We start from the raw sequence: 25,723 nt of genomic DNA, 5'->3' as shown, positions 1-25,723 counted from the left end.
ATCTTTAGGGGTGGAATTTCAGACAGTGGGGGGAGTTCAACTGGGGAGATGTTTCAAGGTGAGACTCTGACACCAGGCAGCTTGTGTGCTAGTTCACAGGCAGTGTGAACTTGACGCTATGCTTAAGTGAAAATCAAAATATTACAGAATGTGTGCTGCTTGGGACAGCACAATTACTGTACTGTAATTGGAAACAGTTATTTGGGGACAATTACTGTAAAAAAGTACTCCCTTTATGCCAAGTACTCTGATTATGGGAACTTGGGTTCTAATAGATTTCTCAGATGGAGATTTCTGGGGCTTCTGGTCCAGCATGACCAGAAAACGCTCTGCAGAGGTTTACTTTTTGGTCTATCCTCCCCAACCATTTTCCTGCTGGTAAAGTTAGGCAGGAGAAGCAGTTCTGGTCTGAAGTCCACAGACTCTATCTTAGTAGCAATTCTGTTCCTGTTCATTTATGATCTGAGCTCTTCACAGATCTGATTTCCTCCTTTCCAAAATGATGATGTAGGACTAGGTATGAATGAGGCAGGGCTCTTTCTTGTGGGGAGAAAAGCACATAAACAGCTAAGTGAGAACTACTAAGTTCTATGTAGAGAACGTGTGAAGTGTTGTGGGAACACAGATTGAGATTTTGCCTGAAGAGCAGGGGCTGGGATGTCGAGAGGAGGAGGTGACGTTTGAGTTAGGCCTTAAAGTGTGAGGGTAGGTAGGGAGTGAACCAGAAGGCAGGGGAATAGGAAAGGGATCCCTGTGCTGGGAACAAGCAGAACAAAGTTCAGAGGCATTGAGAGGAACACACTGTCATGGTGGTCTGTCCCTAAGGTACCCCTTCTGATTCTGGCCTTCAGATGTTTCCTCTTCGCTCAGCCAGGCCTTTAGTCACATAAGTTAATTTGGAAGGTCAGTTTAGATTTGCTTTTCCAAATGAGGTTTCATAGAATACCAGAATCCATTTAGTAAATTCTCTTCCAGGGGTGAGCTTAGGCTTCCTTGGTGCTTGTGTTTGATTCTGCATAGGTGAGTTCAGTCCTGAGTGGAGGTTTGCTGCAGAAAGAATATTTGAGGATCAAAGGGAGGCTCACCTGTGCTCATTACGTGTTGTTACATCCATTTCATTCATATTCTCACTCTGGGTAAACCTTGGCTTTAGGCCAAAAGGAGCCTTGGAGCACCGGAGTGGACAATTCTTTGTATCTTTTCTTGTGGTTCTAGACTGGCCTTCTCACAGAACCGTGCCCTCTCCCCTTAAAGGGAAGGGAGAAATAGGAGCTTAATTAGGATATAGATTATGGTGCCTTAAAGAGAATACCAAAGAAGCTGGCTTAAGACAGAGGTTTATTTCTGTCTTTGGTCAAACCGTAGGCTCTCCACAGTGGCTCTGCTGTGGCTCTGAGCAGGTGTCCAGGTGTCCAGGGCCAGCTTCCTCCTCAGTGCCCCACCAGCCCAAGGTGTTGCTCTCTCTGTGTGGACCAAGATCCCTCACCACCTTGCCTGTCTTTCAGCAGCTGCGAAGGGAAAGGCGAGGCATGCCTTTTTCTTTTAAGGGCACAACCCAGAAGTGCCACACATCACTTCTGTTCATATCCCATATGCCAGAAGATCTGTACATGGCCACACCTCACTCAGGGGAAGCTGGAAAGTGTACTCTTTTCCCTTTGGGAAAAGTGGGTATTGGAGAATGCATGGCAGTCTCTGCCGTATGAGCCAAGGTAGAAAAAGGCAGGGGGCTTGAGGGAGGGGTTTATTGGAGGACCCCTTTGGGCCAGTGTCTGGGTGGGATCCATGGTGGGGGACTAATTGGAGATGAGGCTGGAAAAATAGACAAGGTGAGGGACTTCCCTGGTGGTGCAGTGGTTAAGACTCCACGCTCCCAGTGCAGGGGGCCCAGGTTCAATCCCTGGTCTGGGAACTAGATCCCACATGCATGCCACAACTAAGGAGCCCACACGCCGCAACTAAGGAGCTGGCGAGCTGCAACTGAGGAGCCCACATGCTGCAACTAAGGAGCTGGTGTGCTGCAACTAAGGAGCCCACCTGCCACAACTAAGGAGCCCACATGCTGCAGCTGAGGAGCCCGAGAGCCGCAACTAAGACTCGGCGCAACCAAATAAATAAATAAATAAATATTTAAAAAAAAAAAAAAAAAGACAAGGTGAAATGATGGTGTTAGGCCATGAGACCATTTCCTCTGATAGGTGGTGAAAATCCCTCCAAGAGCATACCCACGCCTGCTCTGCCCTTGAGTTGCCCTCCCCTTGTACAGGTCAGAACAGACTCTGGTCACTGCTTGTCCCTGGCACGTGGCAGTGCTCTGTGGTGTACAAGCAGTTCTCCCATAGGGGAGGGTGATGTCATTTTTCTCCTCTTCCCTCCTGGAAGCAGCAGTCTGATGTCCTTCTGCTATCACAACATAGTGATCCGAGGGAGAAATAGGGAGCAGGCTGTATAGAGGGAGCAAGAAGGGCTCTGGTATTTCTCCTGATGGGCACCTGCAGCCTGAGGAGCGGACGAGTGGCCATCTGGAAAAGCCTCGCCCTCCTCAGGCGACAAGCTGCTCTCCGATCCAGAGCCCTGACAGGAAGTTGCTCTTTGTCCAGCCAAGTCTGGGCATTCAGGAAGAAGCTCTGTAGCCAAGTGTCTGTTCTGTGGGTCATGGAACAAATTGGTCAAGCTGTTCAGAGAGAGAGCTGACCACAGATGAGTACCACCTTCCAGGGAGAGAGTATCACAGACGAGATAACAACAGCTAATTTTGTGCCGGGCACTGTTGCAAGTTCTTGTATTTTCTTGTGTAATCCTCAAAAAAAACCCCTATGAAGCAGGTACTATTGTGATGACTTTATGGATTAGAAACTGAAGTGCTGATGAGGTGGATTAACTTGAGCCAGTATAGACACATCTAGCATGTAGTGGAGCCACAATTTGAATCTAGTTGCAGAACACATACTCTCACTTTTAGGCTCTGCTGTCTTTTAGGATTCCATGGAAGGATGCCCTGGCCCTGGGCCCTGAGCCTTGGAGTGGGGAATAGGAGTGCCTCCCTGTAGGAGACTTCTGTGCACATGGGTAGTCCAAACGAGTGAGTGAGCTCTGCCTGTTGTCACCTTGTCTGCCCCTGTTCCTCAGGGACTCACCTGGGTTAGCTTAGTCCCTGCTGGGCAGTTCTCCCTGTGAGCTCTGTCACCTATGGCCACATGTGACTTCACAGTCTTCATCCAGAAGCCAGGGTGAGCCTATGAATGCTTTCTCTCTTCCCTCTGTGTTCAGAGAACACAGGTTTCTGTAGAACAATTTCCTAGAATATCTCTTCTTTTTATCCTCAGTGCTTACTCCTCTAATTGAAGCCTCAGGAGTGGACTCTTTAAAGCTTAATATGACCATATTTCTGACCAGCTGCAGCACTTGGGATGCTTTTAGTTACAAGTAACAGGAAACCCAATTCAATTTGATTCCACAATAAAGGGGATGTGTTAGTTCACGTAATAGGGAAGTCCATGGAAGGTGTACTGCTCCAGGCCTGTTGGTTGTCTCACCTCTCAGTGCTGTTTTCAGGTTAAACCCTTGTGGTCAGAGGATGGAAGCCAGTATCATTTAAGACTCCATGCTGCTTCATTCAAACCTAACAAGAAAGTAAGAGCATACCCTTTTAATAAACTTTGGACCAGAGTCTCGAGTTCGGGTTGGATTACTCCATTCCTGTCCCTGCCTTATGAACCAGTTGGCCCAGGCTCAGATTGTCTAAGCCTATGACTGTGACAAGGGGCATGGGATTACTCTTATAAGTTTAAGTGAGTGTGAAGTCAGTCCTGTCCAAATCCCTTAGATGCTGCACAGTGAAAGAGGGGTAGAAGAGATGCTGGGAGATATCCACAATTTTGGCTACACCCAGCAAAATCTGCACAGCCAGGGAAAGGGTGGTGGTGGTTGAACTGTAGAGCAGATCCATGCCCTATGCTCATTTCCTGTATCAGGGACAGTGCACAGGGCCCACAACATGGCCCAAGTCCTCAGACCCATATGTCTGAGTTCATCTTTTCTATGCACCAATTTATATGATCTTGCAGCTTCTCTGAGTTTCACTTCCTCCTCTGTAAAGTGGTAATCAAGTTAAGGTATAGATGTATTTTATGCAAAATTGAAGTTGATCAGTTTGAAGTTGTGTGATATAAAAAGCCTTATGTATAAAATTTGAATTAATACAAATCCTACCAAACTGACAAAATTCATCAACCACATGATTTCAAAGCTGGTAGGCCAATGAAAGTGTGTTCATTATGCCTTTATTTTCTGGAAATATTAGTCATGAATTATGTGAGTTTGAATAATGTAGGGTCTTCAGGAATCTTTTGTATGGAATGAACTTCACCATCCTTTTCTTAATTGCCTGTTGGGTTCCCTAAAGGTTGTGATGCTGTTTTATAAAATGTGAAATGCAAAAAAGATTGTTGTTGGAGAAGCCCAAGGGAACTACCATACTAGGTGATAACTGGGTATGCCCTGGCATTTGGCAATTTATATCCTGCATCTGGACCTTTCTGTCTCAGGGATCCAGAACCTAGGTGGTATCTCTTCAGCCAGTTCTGCTAGTGATTGGGTTAATGCTGTTAGCATTTCAGTATGCTAATGGAGACAGTTACTTTAGTTTGAAGGTCATTAAAACTTGAGTTTACAAATCAAAAACTGGATTGGGCAATTGTTTCTATATGTGTGTGGGTGAAGGTACATCAAATCCCATCAAACATTTGCTCAAATCCTTCCAGTGAAGTTACTCATAGTAAAGGCCAATTTCCTTTTAAAGCATAAAGTTTCATTTCTTCTGTTCCAATTTATATTTTATTTCCTTTTCTTGTCTTATCATACTAGATAGGATGTCTAGTACCATGTTGAAAAGAAGTGTTGAGAGGGTACATCCTTGCCTTGTTCCTGATCTTAAGAGAAAGCATCCAGTTCTCACCATTAAATATGAAGTTAGTTGTAGGTTTTCTGTAGATGTCCTTTATGAAGTTGAGGAAGTTTTCCTCTGTTCCTAGTTTTCTGAGAATTTTTATCATGAATGAGTGTTGGATTTTGTCAAATGCTTTTTCTGCATCAATTGATACTATACATAGAAAATTCTAAAGATGCCACCAGAAAACTACTAGAACTAATCAATGAATTTGGTAAGGTTTCAGGATACAAAATTAAGGCACAGAAATCTCTTGCATTCCTATACACTAACAACGAAAAATCAGAAAGAAAAATTAAGGAAACAGTCCCATTTACCATTGCAACAAAAAGAATAAAAATGCCTAAGAATAAATCTACCTAAGGAGGCAAAAGACTTGTACTTGGAAAACTATAAAACATTGATGAAAGAAATCAAAGATCATATAAACAGATGGAGAAATATACTATGTTCTTGGATTGGAAGAATCAATATTGTGAAAACGACTACACTACCCAAAGCAATCTACTAATTCAGTGAAATCCCTGTCAAACTACCAACGAATGGCATTCTTCACAGAATTAGAACAAAAAAGTTTACAATTTGTATGGAAACTCAAAAGACACTGAGTAACCAAAGCAATCTTGAGAAAGAAAAACGGAGCTGGAGGACTCAGACTTCCCAACTTCAAACTATACTACAAAGCTACAGTAATCAAGACAGTATGGTACTGGCACAAAAACAGAAACATAGATCAATGGTACAGGATAGAAAGCCCAGAGATAAACCCATGCACATATGGTCACCTAATTTATGACAAAGGAGGCAAGAACATACAATGGAGAAAAGACAGCCTTTTCAATAAGTGGTGCTGGGAAAACTGGATAGCTACATGTAAAAGAATGAAATTAGAACACTCCCTAATACCATACACAAAAATAAACTCAAAATGGATTAAAGACCTAAATGTAAGGCTGGACACTATAAAACTCTTAGAGGAAAACATAGGAAAAACACTCTTTGACATAAACCACAGCAAGATCTTTTTTGACCCACCTCCTAGAGTAATGGAAAAAAAAACAAAAATAAGTGGGACCTAATGAAACTTAAAAGCTTTTGCACAGCAAAGGAAACCATAAACAAGACGAAAGACAACCCTCAGAATGGAAGAAAATATTTGCAAACGGAGCAACGGACAAAGGATTAATCTCCAAAATATACAAACAGCTCATGGAGCTCAATATCCAAAAACAAACAACCCAATTAAAAAATGGACAGAAGACCTAAATAGACATCTCACCAAAGAAGACATACAGATGGCCAAGAGGCACATGGAAAGATGCTCAACATAACTAATTATTAGAGAAATGCAAATCAAAACTACAGTGAGGTATCACCTCACACTGTTCAGAATGGCCATCATCAAAAAGTCTACAAACAATAAATGCTGGAGAAGGTGTGGAGAAAAGGGAACCCTTTTGCGCTGTTGGTGGGAATGTAAATTGATACAGCCACTGGAGAACAGTATGGAGGTTCCTTACAAAACTAAAAATAGAACTATCATATGACCCAGCAGTCCCACTACTGGGCATATACCCTACATCAATTGATATATTATTTTTCTTTTTTAGCCTGTTGATATGATGGATTACATTAATTGATTATCAAATGTTGAACCTGCCTTCCTTGTATACCTGGAATGAATCCCAGTTGGTTGTGATAGATAATTCTTTTTATACATTGTTGGATACATGGTCTGTAGTTTTCCTTTCTATAATGTCTTTATCTGATTTTGGTATTAGAGTAATGCTGGCCATGTAGAATGAGTTAGGAAGTGTTCCCTGTGCCTATTTCTTGAACACTGAAGGCCTTCCTGTCCTTAGAATCTTTGCATTTGCTGTCCCTGGCCTGGAAGACTCTTCTCCCAGATTTCTGCATGTTTTGTTCTCTCGCTCCTTTCAGGTCTTTGCTCAGATGTCCTTTTCTCAGCGAGGCATTCTCTGACCACAGACTGTTAAAATTGCAAATCTCCCCTTCCCTCATCCCTACTATCCCCCTTCCCTGCTTTATTTTTTCCATAGCACTAATCACCTCCCAAAATACTATATGACTTACTTGCTTTCTGCCCCCACCCACTAGAATGTAGTTCTGTGAGGGCAAGGGTTTTTGTCTTTTTTTGTTCATTGCCTTATCCCTCCTCCCTAGAATGGTGTTTGGAACATGGTGGATGCTCAGATATTTGTTAAATAAACGAATTTAAACCGTGGCTGATAATGTGGTTGTAGCCAAGCGAATGTGCAGAAATGAGTTGTTCTGTTTCTATTCCTGAGGAAGACTGTTTCCAGGATCAGAGGAAAAGTAAATATTGTTGATAGCTTTTATGAATGAAATTTAGGAGGCATTTAACCATGTTTTGTTTATCAACTGCATGACTTTGGCTTAGTCACCTTATTTCTTTGGGCTCTGGTTTCTTAATCTTAGAAAGAGTACTTCTGTAAATTAGACTAAGGTCTTTTCTAGAGTTCTTGTTTGTTGAACTTTGTTTCCCAGTTGCAGAGTATTTTAACAGGAAGGGAGCTTAGAGACCCTTAAGTCCTGTGTTCTTTAGCCAGTAGATTAACTTCTACCTGTAGAGCCAGGCTTGCCAGCTGGGGGATGCAGCCCATCGTCCTCCCGTACAGTTCCTGGATGCCGGTTTGGGAGAGGGGCCTCGGAGGTAGTGCTGACTTGGTGCTGGAGAGCCAGATGAACCTGTTTTTAAATGTCTGTATGATCTCAAGCAGGTGTCATCACCTCACCAAGCTTCAATTTCCTCATCTGTGAAACTGGAATGATATACACAGGTGGTTGTTAGGGTTAAATGAGATGTTTGTGATATTTGCACACAGGAGCTCAGTTAAAATCAATTGAACCTGACTGCTTATCCTACCCCACACTTGCTTTGTGATCCATCTTGATTCTGCATCAGAATCACCTGGAGAGTGTTTTTAAAAACGCTGATGCCCTTGAAAACGTTACGCTAAGTGAAAGAAGCCAGGCACAGAAGGTCACTTATTGTATATATATGAAATGTCCAGAATGGATAAATTCATAGAGACAGATGCAGATTGGTGGTTGCCAAGGGTTGAGGGGTTGGGGAGAATCTGCTTAATGATAAGTGGTTTTACTTCGGAGTGATGGGAATGTTTTGGAACTGGGGTAGAGCTGGTTGGACAGTATTGTGAATGTACTACATGCCACTGGATTGCTTTCTTTTTCCTCCCTCCCTTTCTTCGTACCTACCTACAGGTTTATTGAAGCTTAGTTGTTGTTCAGTGGACTGCACATATTTAAGTTGTATAATTTGATGAGATTTGGCATATATATATACCCAGCCATTACCACAATAAAATGGTAAACATATCCATTACCTCCTAAAATTTCCTGATGCCCCTTTTTAATTCCTCCTTTCTAGTCCTCCCCCCTCTCTCATCCCCAGGTAGTCTCTATTCTGCTTTCTATTATATAGATTAGTTTTCATTTTCTAGAATTTTATATAAATGGAATCATGCAGTATGCATTAGATTTTATATGGCTCCTTTTACTCAGCATACTTATTTGCTGCATATTATTAATAGTTTATACTTTTATTGTTGGAGGTATTCCATTGTATGGATACGCCACAAATTATTTGTCCTTTCACCTGGTGATGGACATTTGGGCAATTTTCATTTTGGGAGATTACAACTGAAGCTGCTGTGGGCATTCATATACAAATCTCTGTGTGGACATAAGTTATCCTTTCTCTTGAGTAAATATCTAGAGGAGTGGAATGGCTAGGTCACAGGATATATGTATGCTTAAACATATCTTAACACCTAAAAAGTAAGGCGTGGTCAATTATTTGAAATGCTACAGATATGTTTGATAAGATAGAAGAAACAACTGGATTTTTGCAATGGTTAGGCTATTATTAACTTGAAAACTACAGTCTCAGTTGAGTGGTAGGTGGGAAGCTTTTTAGAGGGGAATTAGGAAAACTGAACTGAGAAGTTTGGCAGGGAGTATTGATAACTTAAGAAGTTTTGCTGTGAAAAGTAGCAGAGAATGAAGTTGTGGTTTTTGGAAGGTGTGAATTATTCCTTTTTAAGTGGATAATTTTATATTATATGAATTGTACTTCAGTTATTAAAAAAAGAAGAAGAAGAAGAACCAAGCAAACAAAATCCTGATGTTCAGGTTGCACCTCAAGCCAGTTAAATCAGAATCTTTGTGGGTGGGACCCGGGCATTCACTTTCTCAAAATCTACCTTGGTGATTGCAATATGTAGCCAGTGTTCAGGAGTAGTGATCTAAGTAGGGTTGGCACATTTTTTCTGTAAAGGGCCAGACAATAAATATTTCAGCTTTGAAGGCCGTAAGGTCTCTGTCTTTACTCCTCGAATCTGCCATTGAAGTATGGCAGCAGCCGTGGTCAACATGTAACAACTGAGCATAGTGTATGTTCAATAAAACTGATTTATAATAACAGGCAGTGGGCCAGAGTTTGCCAGCCTCTGGTCTGAAGGCTTGATGATAGAGAAGGGGCTGCAGAGCTCTAAGGAGGATGGAAGGTGACCTCCCAGGCAGAACCAGACGTGGAACTCTGTTCTACTGACCATTCTAGTTCTTCACATTGTGCATGCTTACTTACTTAAGCATAAACATCCCGGCATTGAAAACAAAATGTTAGAATGCCAGTACTTACACTTGTATTTAATTCTAGCTGCAAAAGACAAGGAGAAGAATAAAGAGAAGAAATTCAAAGAGTTTGTGAGGGTGAAGCCAAAGAAGAAAAAGAAAAAGAAAAAGAAAACCAAACCTGGTAAATTTTCCCTTGGGGCGTTTCACTTGGATTTCCTTACTGTAGGTAGGGAGGGGTTGCTTCTCCCCAGTCTTGGCCTCTGAGGAGAGGAAGGGCCAGCAGGCCTTTAATGGAGCTTGTGGGCTCAGCTCACCCCAGGTGCTGCAAGGCCACACTGGCATTTAGAAAGCCCTCCCTCTTGCTGTGTTGGCCGGTGTGCTCTGTCACAGTGGAAGCGCCATTGTAGGAGAGGATATGCAGGTGAATGACTGTATTTGTCTGCACACACAACTCTGAAACACACATCTCTGAACCCTTTCAAGAAAGGATTCATTTCTTGAAAAGTGTGTGTCTAGCCCCAACAAAAATGCTGATTTTTAAGAAAATCAGTGTTCCAGTCTTGGGAGCTAAAGGGATGCCACATTTTATTCTCAAAGTATCTTCTGGCTTAGAAAAGCAATCTTATCAGAAAAAGGGGAGAAGGGTGATGGTGAGGAAGAAGCTTTTTGTTTTGAGGTTTTTGGAGGTGGCTAGAAGTATTAATCCCTAAATCTGTTCTAGCTGAATTGCTTCTGAGCATTTGAGCTCTTTGAACAGCAGAGCTGTTGGGTGGATGGGGTTGATTCTGGAATGCCCTAGTGATGTCTGAGGGTGCTAATTTCTTCCTGATCTTGTTCTTCCAGAATGCCCCTGCAGTGAGGAGATCAGTGATGCCTCCCAGGAACCTTCTCCACCCAAGGCATTTGCTGTCACCAGGTGTGGGTCCTCACACAAGCCCGGGGTCCATATGAGCCCACAGCTCCATGGCTCAGAATCTGGAAACCACAAAGGGAAAGTGAAAATGTCCGGTAAGGAGGCTCTGCTGGCTTGATCATTTGTACAGCATGGCAGTCTGAGACGGCTGGATTTATGTTGATATTGTAATCTACTCTCAGGACTTCTGCAAGTAGTCTGTTAGGTCTTTTAAACAAGAAGTCCATCAAATAAATAGGCCATTAGCTATACCTTCCCAGAACTTCCCTTCTCTCCAACTTTGGTCTTAGTAGAATGTCTCTTAGGTACCTCTAAGCCAGTGTGTCTATAACCAAATCCATTATCTCCCAACTCCTTGCACACCTGCCCCTCCTGTTCCTCCATTTCTTGTTGGTGGCCTGTGCATCTAACCTGGTTGCTTGGGGAAATCTGAGTCAACCTTGTGAAGTTTTCCCTTCTTTAGCAACTTATAGGGTGATTGTGAGTTTAAAAGTAGTTAATAAGTATATGGAAAGTACTTAGAACAGTGTCTGGTATAGAATAAGTGATCAGTAGAGGTTAGCTGTAATAACCACTAATCAGGTACCAAGATCTAGTGATTCTGGTTCTGATTATCCCTGGAACCTGCCCCTCCCTCATTCCCCACTGTTCACAGAGTTTTAAAGGTGGCTGTGGATACAGACTGGGCTGTAAGCCAGGTCACGGCTGGGTGGGGTGAGGTCAAGGAACACGTTTGAGTTGTTAGGGATGATGATCTGTGTGGCTCATGTGGAGTTGCAGTTTCTCCGCAAGTGAGCTCTGTGACCTTGAGCAGCCATTTACCTTGGGCTTCACTGTCAGGAAAATGAGGAAATGGAGTCCAGTTCACTGCTGGGCAGCACATATCATTCGGGCTGTTAGTAGATGACAGGGCCTGAGGAACAGATTGGAGTTCGTGTTTCCCAGCTCTGTAAAAAGTTCACAGAGGAGAAGGTCTGTAAGGTCATTTCTACTCTTGACAGTCTAGGGTTTTTAAAAAATTTTCTAACTCTAATTTTTTTTTTTTTTTTTTTTTTTCTTTTTGCGGTATGCGGGCCTCTCACTGTTGTGGCCTCTCCCGTTGCGGAGCACAGGCTCCGGATGCGCAGGCCCAGCGGCCATGGCTCACGGGCCCAGCCGCTCCGCGGCATATGGGATCCTCCCAGACCGGGGCACGAACCCGTATCCCCTGCATTGGCAGGCGGACTCTCAACCACTGCGCCACCAGGGAGGCCCTCTAACTCTAATTTTTAAAAGTGACTGTTGTTTTCCCTTTCCTCTCAGAAGAAGATAATCTGAGTGACTCCTCCTCCGAGAGCTTTCTTTGGAGTGATGAGGAGTATGGCCAAGATGTTGACGTGACCACTAACCCAGATGAGGAACTTGATGGGGAGGACCGTTATGATTTTGAAGTGGTCCGCTGCATCTGTGAGGTTCAGGAGGAAAATGACTTCATGATTCAGGTAGGTGGAGCTTCCAGGAGACACAGGTATAGAGGAGCACAAACTGGTCCTTGGAGGGAATTTTGAGGGAATACAGTCTGAGGCCAGCAAAAATAATGTCATGTCAGAAGCCCCAGGCAGGCAGTGCTGTCAGCAGCAGATTGAGCTTTGCTCACTGGCTCAGCTTCCTCTGCATCTCAGGCTGGTATAAATAACCTATGAATAGAATAAGAGAGGACTTGAGAGATCACTGAATCTAAACCTCTTATGCTCTGCTTGGGCCAGCTGGACCCACAAATGGGAAGGGCCTTGCCTGTGGTCACACAGTGAGGAGTTGAACAGTAGGGACCCAAATCTCTGGAGGGGCAGTTTGATCTTCCTGTGGATCCATATCTTCTCTCTCAGGTAAATTTTCTTTATGGCCAAAAGAGATGGAGGCCAGTTTTATAACTTGTCTGTTTCTTAGTCTTCATTTTCTTGGCATTTGTGTGTGTCGTCTCCATTTCTGGGACGTGCCTGTTGGGGGGCCTCCCTGCCCGCTTGGGGAGACCATCACTGGCCAGCACCTGCTTGCCTCTGGCCCTTCTCTTGCTCTTAATCACGGTTCTGGTGGAGGCGGCTGCTGCCTGGCTCACTCCAGGGAACCTGAGTTTTTTAAGTAAGTCATGTTTATGTTGGTTAGAATTCTTCTGGGAGTTTCTTTTTTTTTTTTTTTTTTTTTTTTTCGGTACACGGGCCTCTCACTGTTGTGGCCTCTCCCGTTGCGGAGCACAGGCTCCGGACGCGCAGGCTCAGCGGCCATGGCTCACGGGCCCAGCCGCTCCACGGCATGTGGGATCCTCCCAGACCGGGGCACGAACCCGTGTCCCCTGCATCGGCAGGCGGACTCCCAACCACTGTGCCACCAGGGAAGCCCTCTTTTTTTTTTTTTTTAATAGCCTTCATGGCAACCTCTGGGAAGTCAAGGTACATGAATAGTCTCAAATAGCTCCTGATACTTATGACCTTTGGTATGCATTAGGTCAGTGGTTTTCAAATCACTTTTTCAGCATCAGAACCCCTTTCCCTAATGGACTCTTTTCACAGGACCCCCAAATGTGTAACAGATAAAAGCAGTAGTTTTGGAAGTTCAAAATGAATAATTTTCACTTTTAAGTTCAAAAATGTGAATGGCTGGCCTCTTCCCATGAGCTCTAATATGCAGGTGGGATTGTGAGCGGTGGTTGCCAACTTGGAGCATTTCAGTGGCTCAGTTGTTTTCCTTTTTTTGTGAGACAAGCCTAATGAACATGGCCATTGTATGGGGACTTTTCCTAAACAGCATGCTGTGTAGTCACTTTGGTTAATCAGAGATGGGAAGAAAAGCTTTGTTCTGAGGACAGCATAATAATAAGTTAGCCTAGCAGTACAGAATTATGTGTACTGGTGGGCTCTGTTGTCTTAACATTTAAGCTTGGAGTGTGCATTTTTTGTTTTGTTTTGTCTTCTAAAATAGTCCCATTTTATAAAACACACCAATTTGTAGAATCTCTGAAGCTCAGTGGAATATAATTCAGAAACGTATGTAACATGAAAACCTTTTGTTTGGGGTTTTTTTCCCCTCCAGTAGAATTTTTTTTTTTAAGTTTGGCTTTAAAAGTATGTTGGGGCTTCCCTGGTGGCACAGTGGTTGAGAATCTGCCTGCCAATGCAGGGGACACAGGTTTGAGCCCTACTCCAGAAGATCCCACATGCCGTGGAGCAACTAAACCCATGAACCACAACTACTGAGCCTGCGCTCTAGAGCCTGCGAGCCAAAACTACTGAGCCCGTGTGCCACAACTACTGAAGCCCGCGTGCCTAGAGCCCATGCTCCACAACAAGAGAAGCCACCACAATGAGAAGGCTGTGCACTGCAATGAAGAGTAACCCTGCTCGCTGCAACTAGAGAAAGCCCATGCACAGCAACAAAGACCCAATGCGGCCAAAAATTAAAATAAATAAAAGTATGTTGAAGATCGTTAGTTTTCATCGTGTCTCTCTGGGCGTGTGCTCAGTTCTGGGCCTTGGAAGCCTGATTTGGTCCTCATTTGTCCTTAGGAATCATTAGTGGGTGAGTAACGAAGGCCTCTCTTGGCAAGGCTCTTCCAGCTAATCAGTATACGAGATGCAGTTCTGATCCACCCTGGTACTTTCTCCATTGACTATTCTGTAAGTGGCAAAGATCATGGGGTGTTTGGGGGGTAGAGCTTGAAGTGCCATTTTGTGCTGTGAGGAAACTAAGTTTGAAAAATTGAGACCACACCATTGTTACATGGCAGAGTCAGGAACTGAATTCCATCGCCTGCTTCCCAGGCTCCACATGACCTTCCCGGCAGCTCATCTCAGCACTGTGGCTTCCTTCCTGTCTGGCATTGTGGTGGTGACGAGCTCACTTCAGAACACCTTGGGTTTTGTTGTAGAAGACTCTTCTTTGCTGTCCACTTGTTGTCCAGCTGGCTTTGCGTTATAGAGGGATAGTTTCTGACTATACCTGTTATTGTGAGCAGGGTACCTTTTTCCACTCAGTAACTTTAGCAAAAGGCATAAATTTAGAGGAAGCTAACTGGAACAATACAGTTTAAAGTTTTAAAACGTATTCGTCTAGTTTTAAATACATTCATCATTTAGGAAAGTTCAAATAATTTTTTCTTAAAATAAATTTTAAACTTACATTGATAATTGCACAACCCTAGAAAACATTTAGAATTTGTTCTCTAAAAGATTACGTTAGAGAAATAGTTTTCTTTGATCATTTTCGTTATTTGGTAGCAGTATTGTTCATGTATATTATTATTTGATTTTATTTACCAGTGCTAATTTAAATCACTGGAAGGTTAAAATCCTACTTAGTAATCATGAATGTTTGAGAAATCTGGGTACCACATAAAAAAATGAGCATCAGGAAACCCATTTAATATTTAAATTATTTTAATTGCTGTAAGTCAGGTTTTGGCAAACTTTTTCTTAAAGGGCCAGAAAATAAATATTTTAGGCTTTGGGCCATGTGATCTCTGTCACAACTATTCAACTCTGCCCCAAGCAGTCAGAGGCAATACAAAAAAATGAATGACCATGTTTATGTTCATATTATACTTTATTTATCAAAATAGGACTCAAGCTGAATTTGGCCTGTGGGCTGTAGTTTGCTGACCTTTGCCCTAGAGCAACAAATATGTAACATTAGGTGCTGGACCCCAGTGAAAATTGTGTAGCAGCTTTAATAAGAAGCCCATTTTAAAAACTTTATTTGCTTTCCCTGGAGGCAGCCCTTGTCATCTTCTTGCATATCACTCCAGAAACATTCAGTGGCTAAACAAGTGATATCAAATATATTCTCTCCATTTTTTTTTCTTTCTTTTTGTGATAAAATATACATAACATAAAATTTACCATCTTAACCATTTTTAAATATATGTGGCATTAAGTGAACTGGCATTGAATACATTTACATTGCTGTACAACCATCTTTTTTTTAACACAATGTTATTTTAATACATAGTGTTTTCAGTATCTTTTTTTCATTTAATAATATATGTTGAAGACCATTCCATTTTCAGATGTAGAAAAGCTTCCCCATTCTTTTTAATGGTTGCATAATGGATGGATCATCATTTATTTAACTCTTCCCTTGTTGATGGACATTTGGATTGTTTCTAATCTTAGCAGTGATGTAGTGAATAATTTTGTGTAAGTGTATCTGTAGGACCAAGTTTTGAAAGTAAAATTCCAGGACCAAAGTAGGTATGCATTTATTATTTTGACAAATACTGGTGTCACAGCAATATTCTATACACTTTCCCTGGTGTACCAAAGAACAGTCTTACCAGCGCCCTTGTCAGTACAGAGCCCTATCAAACTTCTTTATCTTTGCTCTTCAGATACGTGAAAAAACAGTCTACTAGTGTAGCCATTTCGTAATTTATTTTAATATACTTAAAAAAATTTTATGATTGTGATTTTCTGCATTTTCCAAGAACTACAAAGAAGAAAACAAGGATTACCCAGATTATTTTTACCCAGGGATAAATCACTGTTGTTATTCTAGAATACACACATATATATATATATGCATATATAAATGAAAATTATACTCTGTAAACAGTTTTTCATGAGAATAACACTTGTGTGATGAAAGTAGTAAATGTTTATTATAAAAACTTCATGCAATACATAAAGGTATGAAGAATTAATTGATATTTATATGTAATCCCAGAATCTAGAAATACTAATGTGTATGTATATTATTAGGCTGGTTTCATTTCACATTAATTTATATTAATTCAAGTTCCCTTATATTACTTTATTCTTATAATGGTTGCTTTGAACATCTTTTTATTTAAGATGTGTTTTTTTTCCTTTGCCCTGCCTGTTCATGTCCTTTATTCAGTTTTCTGTTGGATGGTTGGTTGTTTTCATAGCCATTGGCGTAAGCTTTTTTTTTAAAAAAAATAATAATTTATTTATTTGGTTGCACTGGGTCTTTCTTGCAGCACACAGGATCTTTGTTGCTGCATGCAGGATTTTCGTTGCCACGTGTGGGATCTTTAGTTGTGGTGTGCAGGATCTTTAGTTGCGGCGTGTGGAATCTTTAGTTGCAGTGCGTGGGATCTTTAGTTGTGACATGCTGGATCTTTTAGTTGCGGCATGTGGGATCTAGTTCCCGGACCAGGGATCGAACCCGGTCCCCCTGCATTGGGAGCATGGAGTCTTAACCACTGGACCACCAGGGAAGTCCCTGTGTAAGCTTTTTGTAGATATGCTTTTGTATCAGCTGTGAGAACAGTTACAAATATTTGTACCCACTTTGGCATCCGTCTTTTGGCTTGTCTGATAGATTTTTTTGTTTTTGTGAGGTCAAATATATCAAACTTTTCTTTAATGGCTTTTGAGATTTGAATAGCAGTTGCTTCCTCATTGGAAGTTCATAACAGTTTATAGAAAAGTCAATAAAAGAATTTCTCATGGTTTCTTCGGGTACTTTTGAGGTTTCATTTATCTTTTAAAAACCGTGTATGTATTTGATCCGCCTGGAATTTATCCTGGTATAAGGTGAAGGCTCTCACTACACAGTTGTCCCAACACCATGCCTTAATATTGAAACGCCACCTTTATTTACTCTATTTCCGTATGTAGTTTGGATCTCATTCTGGGTTCTCTCTTCCATTGGTCTCTCTGTCTATATATTTACTTGTACAATTCTATTTTAATTATTATACCTTTATAATATTTTAAAAATATCTGGCAGGGCTAGTACCCCCTTTTGTTCTTTTTAATAAATTTCCTGGCTATTAGAATCAGCTTCTGTATAGTTCCAGAGCTACTAACTTATTATTTTGTTGGCATTACATTATTTTTATATATTAATCCAAGGAGAACTGTCATCCTTATGATAATGACTCTTGCTATCCAGGAATAAAGTACAACTTTCCATTCATTGACTTAAGTCTCCATGTCCTTCAAATATTTAAAAATTTTCTTTACACAGACCTTGCATGTTTTTATTCTTAGTCTCAGATTTATTCTTAGATATTTTATCTTTTCTGTTATTGTTCTTGTTCACTTCTAAATTTAAACTTTTGGGGAATTCCCTAGTGATCCAGTGGTTAGGACTCAGCGCTCTCACTGCTGGAGGGCAGGACCCTGGGTTCAATCCCTGGTCGGGGAACTAAGATCCCTCAAACCACGTGGCACAGCTGCCCTCCCCCCACCAAGAAAAAATTTAAACTTTTATTTTTAATATTTATTAAAAAAAATTTTTCACCGCACCACACGGCATGCGGGATCTTAGTTCCCCAACCAGGGATTGAACCCACGCCCCCTGCAGTGGAAGTGCAGAGTCTTAACCACTGGACCGCCAGGGAAGTTCCAATTTAAACTTTTTAAAAATGAATAATGTATATTAGCCAGACCCACATGAAAAACGTTATTTTGAAATTTTCAACTTAGGTGTTTTTGATTCAATTTTGGTGTATCCTAGTTCTTAAGACACGAAGTCATTGGTGAGAGAGACTTCCATTCTTAATTATTAGTCTGTTTTCTGCTACTAACTGCCTTGGTTGTCTCATACCCTTTTCTTTCCCTCTGAGCCTTTAGTTTCCTCATTGGAAATGGAAGAATCTGGATCGCATCTTATCTGAAGTCTGTCTTCCAGCTCTGCCCCTGTTGATTCTGATATGATCAGCCCATAAAAACCCTTTGATCCTGGGGCCTATCTGACTCCAAGTGGCTGAGGACTGTGAGCTTTTTCCCTTGTGGCCAGGCTGGTGGCTCACCCTCCAGACCATATTGGAAGCTCGCTGTCCACTTTCCAGAGCCATCCATTTGGTTGGGTAGTTATAGGTTTAGGGCCCTGGTTTGGAATTGCTTGAAGTGTCCTAGTATCTCCTTTGGCATCCTTTTCCCTCCATTCCCTCCTCTGGATCCTTAGCCCTCAGGCTTGCTATCCTCAGGCCAGCCACATGTCTGTCTCCCAGTGCTGCCCTCATCCTCTGCTCTTTTCTTTCCCTCTCTGCCTCTTGCCCCTTCTCTCTTTCCCCCTTCCCCAGGGAAGGCAGTGGAGCCTAGGGGTTAAAAGCACTAGCCTTGCAGTCAGCCAGGCTTGTGTTCTGATCCACTGTTGTGTCTTCTCAGCTGTGTGACCGTTGGTAAGGTTTAGAAAGAACAAATGCAAAGCGCTAGCATATGTTGAGTCCAGGAGGCATCAAAGTGAGTTAGCCTACCCATTCGTAACAGTAATAAGCTCTTAATACATAAAAGTTGTGTGCTGGGCTCTACTATATGAATTTTGACATGTGACCCATTGATTCCTCACAAACAGCCCCACACGGTTGGTAGGAATAGTATCCTATTTTGCAGATGGGGAAACTGAAGCCCAGGGTGGAGAAGTGACCTGTGCAAGGTCACACAGCTAATGAATGTCTGAGACAGAATTCAAACTCAGGTTTTTGTCTTTCTAAGTTAACCTCCCTCTAAGGACTTAAACAGTTTTTCCTTTCTCTTTATAAAGTGGTAAGAAAAGTGAAAGCCTCTAGAAATGGGAGGGAAAATAGTCATTTTTCTGAGATCAGTACTGTTTAATTTAAATGTTCTTCATCTGTGCTGTCCAGTACGGTAGCCAATAGCCTCATATGGCTGTTGAGCACTAAAGATGTGGCTAGTGGGACTAAGGAACTGAATTTTAAACTTAGTTTGTTAACTTAAATGTTAAAAGCACAGGTGGCTAGTGGCTGCTCTGGAAGAGTGGTTGCAGCTGAGCTCCCACTCCCTCCTCCTCCTCTCCCTCCCTCCTGCTTCCGCCTCCCACTGCCCCTTTCCCCCCACAGGTGGGTCTTATTTTTGGATGGAGGATTCCTTCTGAGTTTAATTTTTATTGCTTCTTTAATTCTAACAGTGTGAAGAGTGCCAGTGCTGGCAGCATGGGGTCTGCATGGGATTACTGGAAGAAAATGTGCCTGAGAAATACACCTGTTATGTTTGCCAAGACCCTCCAGGTAGAGATTTCTAGAGTCAGGGGTATTAACAATATGTAGCCTTTTCCTTAGCACAGCTGGCGGTGAAGCAGCCTGAGTGTCTGTGGTCTTGAGACTCATTTCTTCAGCATCGGCTAGACTCTGCCTCCTCTTCGCCTTTGTTGCTAGCTCACCTGGTGGCCAGCTGTCCTGAACTTGGCAGTAAGAGAGCATGTATGAAGAGGTTCACCTAGTGGAAGGCCTGGCCTTGAGCTAGAATTTTGTTGTGTGTGTGGGGGGGGTGGGGGTAAAAATCATATAACATGAGCTCTACCCTCTTAACAAATTTTTAAGTGTACAGTACAGTATTCTTTATAAACTATGAGCACAATGTTGTATAGCAGATCTCTAGAACTGTTTCATCTTGTACGACTGAAACTCTGTATAAACTATGGAACGCTGTACCGAGTTGCATGTCATCCTGGCGTAGGGGCCATGCTAATCTTTTCTCTGTTGTTCTAGTTTTAGAATATGTGCTGCCAGAGCGAGCACCTTTTCCTTTTCTTGAGAGTTCATGAGGATGTGGGCTGTGTCCTTGGCTTTTCAGGGCTGTTGAAGGGTTGGAAACCGGCCTCTGCTCCCTCTGGTGGCATCTGCCTTCCATTGCATCGTTGCCACCTGGAAGGGAGATATGCCCTTGACGGGAGGGGAAAGGTGTGTTTGCAAAGAGCCTGTCTGCCACCCAGAGCAGTGAATTAATTTCTTAGGATCAGTTCGTTTCATTGTTCCTTGACCGCAGGGCTGGCCTATGGCTCTTGGGTTCCCCTTTCCAGAAATCTCAGGGGTGGATTATAAATCTGTGGTTCTTGTCTTGCTGTCAGTGGGATGTGACATCGTCTCCATTCATCACCTGTAAGGTTGCTCCCCTTGGGTCCAGTCCCATGATCCCCTTACAGCTACACAACGCTGGAGAGCCTCTGCTTCTGTTACTCCTTTTTGTCCTATGAGGTGGGCCTGATAGGAGCTCCTATTCCTATTTTTGCTTATGAGGAAGAAATTGATGCCCAGGGAAATGAATGACTTTCCTAATCTCATGAAGAAGATTGGAATTAGAACTGACCTGTGGGACCAAGTCTCTTGATTTTGCTGGTTGTATAGGGAGGGACTGGGCTACCACAGTTCATTTTCCAGCAAGTAGGTCCCCCTGGGGCCTGATAACCTCTGTTGTGACACTGTGTCTTCTTGTGCTAGATTAGTCTATAGACAGAGAGCAATCTGCCTCTGTTTTTCCCTTTATCCCAAGGAAAGAATATGGTCAGAAGATTAGTCCATAAGTCATAGAATATAATTGATGGGCAGGATCTCAGAGACCACTTAGTTTAGCCTTGACATTTAACAGGCAAGCAACAGGCCCAGAAGGGACATGTTTGGCCTAAGATCACTCAGACAGTTAGTGCTAGATAGGAGAGGACAACTGGTGTCTCTGACCTTTGTCTTGTAAAACAGGTAGTGCTGCTTTGAATCCTGCTGCTCAGGCTACCACTGTGGCAGCTGCCTCTGAGATTCCACACATAATCCCCAGGACTCCTTTAGGGCACCATTTAAAAACCTCTTTTGTCTACTTTATTGTCTCTCACTCTTTCCGTCCACTTTTCTCTTTTTAGAAATCATGTACACCATCTTTATCAATCCCTATGCACTTTCTGAACTCTTATAAAAATTGCCAAGACTGGGAATAGATTCCTTGAATTGAGCACTCAGTGACTGTCACATTTATTGACTGTTTGATTCTGCAGTCTTGGGCCAGAAGTTTAATCTAACAGATCTATTCTTTAAAGGTTACTTAAAGGTGTTGTTAACAGGGTGGAGGTGCATCCCCACCATGTGTCTTAGAAAAGCCAGAAAGAGCGCGAGGACCTTGATAGGGTTTGCCCGGGTTATTTTAGGGTCTTTATAGCCATTGAGAGGTGAACAGCAGTCTGATTGGAAGCTGTTTCCTGGGCTTTTACAGCAGGAAACACTGTGCCAAGTCACGTGTGGTTGTGTTTTCAGTCCTTCCTTAGGATCCCTGTAATGAACAGGACCGCTGAAGCTGTTTGGTTCATCTGTCATTGTTACAGATGGGAAATGGAGGTCCAGAGAAGGGAGTGGGGGGCTGACCATTCATTTAGTTAGGCGGTAGGTGGCACTTGGGGCTTCTTTCCATTTGATAAATCCATTCACGATGCCTTTTGCCAGACACTGAGGACATAACCATGAACAAAACAATTCCTATTCTTCTGGCTTTGAGTGGGGTTTGGACCAGCAACAGATGTCAAAATAAGTCATCTAAACAAGAACATGTTAGGTAGGGATGAATGCTTTGAGGGGGCAAAAGCCCTCAGATCGGGAATGACTAGGAGGCATGGAAGAGGCTCTCGTACTTTGGGAGGTAACCAACGCCCTCTCTGAGGAGGTGGTAAGGAGCCAGTCCTGCAAAGGCCTTGGGGAATAGTGCTCCAGACAGGGGTAGGGGTGCTAGAGCAGAGACCCTAAGACCAGAAAGAGCCTGAATGTGTTCCGGAAAGGGTGGGGCAAGGAGGGCAGGAAGGAGCCCGGGCCTGCCGGCCTCATTAGATCAGTCAGGGCCTTGGGTTTTCTTCTGTGCACGATAGGAAGTCATCGAAGGTTTTAAGTGGGAGAGGGAATGATGTGATTTAACTTTAACAAGATATCCAAGTTCCCACTCTACCTGTGGCCAGTTGCAGAGATCAGGAAATTTATATACTTTTCTCGCTACCTTATCCCCAACACCTAGTAGAGAGCCCAGCATATAGTAGGTGCCAAGTAAATGTATACTGGATGAATGAATGAACAAAATGAACACACCAGTCCATCCTTCCAATAGTTTGTGTGATAATTGTGCGATGATGAAATGGTCTGGGTTTTCTTCAGACCAAGGATTAACTCTCTCATTGTCACTGCTTTAGGTCAGAGACCTGGTTTCAAGTACTGGTATGACAAGGAGTGGTTGAGCAGGGGACATATGCATGGCCTGGCATTTTTAGAAGAGAACTATTCCCACCAGAATGCCAAGAAGATTGTGGCCACCCACCAGCTTCTCGGCGATGTGCAGAGAGTGATCGAGGTTCTGCATGGCCTGCAGCTCAAGATGAGCATCTTGCAGTAAGTGTGGCACCTGCAGCTTTGGGGACGAGTCTGATTTGGCGTGGGCAGAGGGCAGGATAAATATGAGAAATTGGAAAGCCACAAAATCAGTGATAAGATGGATAAGTTTGAGACTTTTATTTAAAATTCTCAGTTAGATTATTAACATTCTTTTTTAAAAAACTTAACTCTATTGAGGTATAATTTACATATAATTAAGTTCACCCATTTTAAATGTTCATTGAGTTTTGGCAAATGTATATACAAACACTACTGTAATCAAGATACGGTGTGTGGGGACTTCCCTGGTGCTCCAGTGGTTAAGACACCACACTTCCAGTGCAGGGGGTGCAGGTTCGATCCTTGGTCAGGTAACTAAGATCCCACATGCCACGTGGTGCGGCCAAAAAATAAAATAAAATAAAATGCCTTAGAAAGAAAAAGAAAAAGAAATGGTGTATTTATAGTTTGTTTTTTCTTTTTTTTGTACCGTTCTAAGTTGTTTTTTTCTATTTTGGCTGTGCTGGGTCTTTGTTGTGGGCTTCTCTAGTTGCAGAGCATGGGTTCAGTTGCCCCGCGACATGTGGGATCTTAGTTCCCAGAGCAGGGATTGAACCCACGTCCGCTGCTTTGGAAGGCAGATTCTTAACCGCTGGACGACCATGTTCTGAGTTTTTGGGTTTTGGTTTTTAAACTGTGGTAAGATATACATAATGTAAAGTTTGCTATCTTAACCATTTTTAAGTGTAGAGTTCAGTAGTGTTAAGTACATTCACTCTGTTGCAACCAATCTCCAGAACTCCTTGTGTGGGGCAAAACAAACTCTGTACCCATTAAGCAACTTCTCTCCATTTCCCCTCCCCCAGCCGCTGACAGCCACCCTTCTACTTTCTGTCTCTCTGAATTAGACTGCTCTCGGTACTTCATATAAATGGGATTCTACAGTATTTTTCTTTTTATGACTGGCTCATTTCATTTGGCATAATGTCCTTAAGGTTTGCCTATGTTGTAAGTTGTATCAGAATTTCCTTCCTTTTTAAGGCTAAATAATATTCCATTATATGTAATGCCACATTTTGTTTATCCATTCATCCTAAACATCGTGTGTGGTTTTTTTTTTTTTTTGGCCACACCTCACGGCTTGTGGGATCTCAGTTCCCCGACTAGGGATTGAACCTGGACCACAGACTGTGGCAATGAAAGCCTGGAATTCTAACCACTAGACCACCAGGGAACTACCATCCTAAACATTCTTGATTGGTAAACAAAGTAAAATTGAAACAAAGTAAAATTGACATGGCAAGGAGAGGTTGAGCAGGGCACATTCAGCAAGGGTATATGTTGATTTGGGTAAAAACCAAGCTGCTATAACAAAACCAAAAAAATAAAGGCTAAACAAAATGGAATTTTCTTTCTCACATAAGCCATGGTCCAGAGATAGGCAGGGGTCCAGGCCACATAGGTGGCCTTTCTCCAAGATTCCAGCTATGGGCGTGGGGACTTGGGTTCCTTCTGTCTTATTGCTCTGGCATTCCATTAGGGTTAATCTCATCTGTGTGGTCTAAGCAGATGCATCTGTACCTCCCCTCTGCTCTGACCCCCAGGAGGGGAGCAAGTGGTTTCATGGACACACCTAACTGCAGGAGGCTAGTAGCCAGGTGGCCGTGTGCCCTGAGCAAACTCAGGAGTGAGGGTGGAGGTGGGTGTAAGAGAAGGAAAGGATGGTTACTGGGGGAATTAGCCGTTACTGTGACGGTATCTGTTGAGGTGAACTGAATCAAGTGACCCTGCTTTGGATGTCTTAGACTAGGTATTCCCTCACATTTTATAAAATCAGAAAATTTTCCTCCATATAAGCCAAGTGAATTTCTTCTTAACGAGATGCCAGAAATTGACTGAGACAGGTGGAAGGTGAGGGCAAACCTCAGATGATGCTCCTGACTGTAAATGTTGCTGTTTCTTTTCATTTGAGGATTCAGTCAGATGGTGTTCTCTTTCTTCTCACTGAAATACCAGTGCTCCAGCCCTGTCCCATATTCCAGAACCTTGTTCGTTCTGAATCCCCATTTAGATCCTTCATCTTTAATTTTTTTATATAAATTTATTTATTTTATTTATTTATTTTTGGCTGTGTTGGGTCTTTGCTGCTGCGTGCAGGCTTTCTCTAGTTGCGGCGAGCGGGGGCTACCCTTCGTTGCAGTGCGCGGGCTTCTCATTGTGGTGGCTTCTCATTGTGGAGCACGGGCTCTAGGCACACGGGCTTCAGAAGTTGCGGCACGCGGGCTCAGTAGTTGTGGCTCATGGGCTCTAGAGCACAGGCTCAGTAGTTGTGGCACACAGGCTTAGTTGCTCCGCGGCATGTGGGATCTTCCCGGACCAGGGATCGAATCCGTGTCCCCTGCATTGGCAGGCGGATTCTCAACCACTACTCCACCAGGGAAGCCCCTAGATCCTTCATCTTTATAGCACTGACTTTGTACTGGAATTAAATCTGACTTCTCCAAGAAGTTCAGGAGGGAGTATAGGGAGATTTTGTTAGTCATTATATATGGAGAAAAGAGCCTGGGAGACAGGGAGGTGGTCCCAGTATGTCTCTGTACACCTGGATAGTCTCTGCTATCACAGGCTCTGGGTCTTCATTCTCAGAAATTTTGTTCCTAAGTGACCTGGTGGATTCATTTTCAAAGGCAAACAGTAAAACTGGGAATAACTTCAAATGTTGTCATTTCAAAAGTAACATGCATGGCTGTGCATACCTTCTTCATGATTGACAGGGCTTACAAAGAAAGGCCAGGGTCATCCTTGTGTAGTAGCTGGGGCTTCAGATCTTAGCTGGGAGGGTGAAAATTGTAGGAGGGAGGAAGCAAAGACTTTTGTGATTTTCGTGCAAGAACAGGTCCATACTGTGGCCTCTATCCTCCAAGTTAACAGATTTCAGGCTACAGTAGACCTGAAAGTGAACAAGGACTCCCATTTCCTCTGATGCAATTATGATTTCAGAGGCGTGTCTGGGGTCCTAGGTTCCTGGTACAGGCTGTGGTACCCTGTTGGAAGTGGCCAGGGACCCAGGCTGCCTCGATGCTGGTGGTTTCCTCTCCTTCTCCAGTGGATCGGAGTGGTATTGAGGATTGCTAGCGTGGGAGAG

At 42.9% G+C, this 25,723-nt stretch overlaps 1 protein-coding gene across 1 annotated transcript in view; it reads left to right on the top strand.

The window, feature by feature from the left end:
- PHF20 (PHD finger protein 20) overlaps positions 1 to 25,723 on the top strand; it is a 135,775-nt gene that overhangs the window by 98,333 nt on the left and 11,719 nt on the right. The window contains exons 14-18 of the mRNA XM_082645833.1: positions 9,672 to 9,770; positions 10,433 to 10,597; positions 11,805 to 11,983; positions 19,374 to 19,473; positions 22,401 to 22,596. Of these exons, the coding sequence (XP_082501959.1) occupies positions 9,672 to 9,770; positions 10,433 to 10,597; positions 11,805 to 11,983; positions 19,374 to 19,473; positions 22,401 to 22,596 (739 nt within the window). The remainder of the gene's footprint in view (positions 1 to 9,671; positions 9,771 to 10,432; positions 10,598 to 11,804; positions 11,984 to 19,373; positions 19,474 to 22,400; positions 22,597 to 25,723) is intronic.

This window comes from Mesoplodon mirus (assembly GCF_964341445.2).
Source record: "Mesoplodon mirus genome assembly, chromosome: 15".
Classification (NCBI taxonomy): domain Eukaryota; kingdom Metazoa; phylum Chordata; class Mammalia; order Artiodactyla; family Ziphiidae; genus Mesoplodon; species Mesoplodon mirus.
The sequence above is the reverse complement of the archived record's forward strand: the minus strand, read 5'-3'. Positions and strand labels throughout refer to the sequence as shown.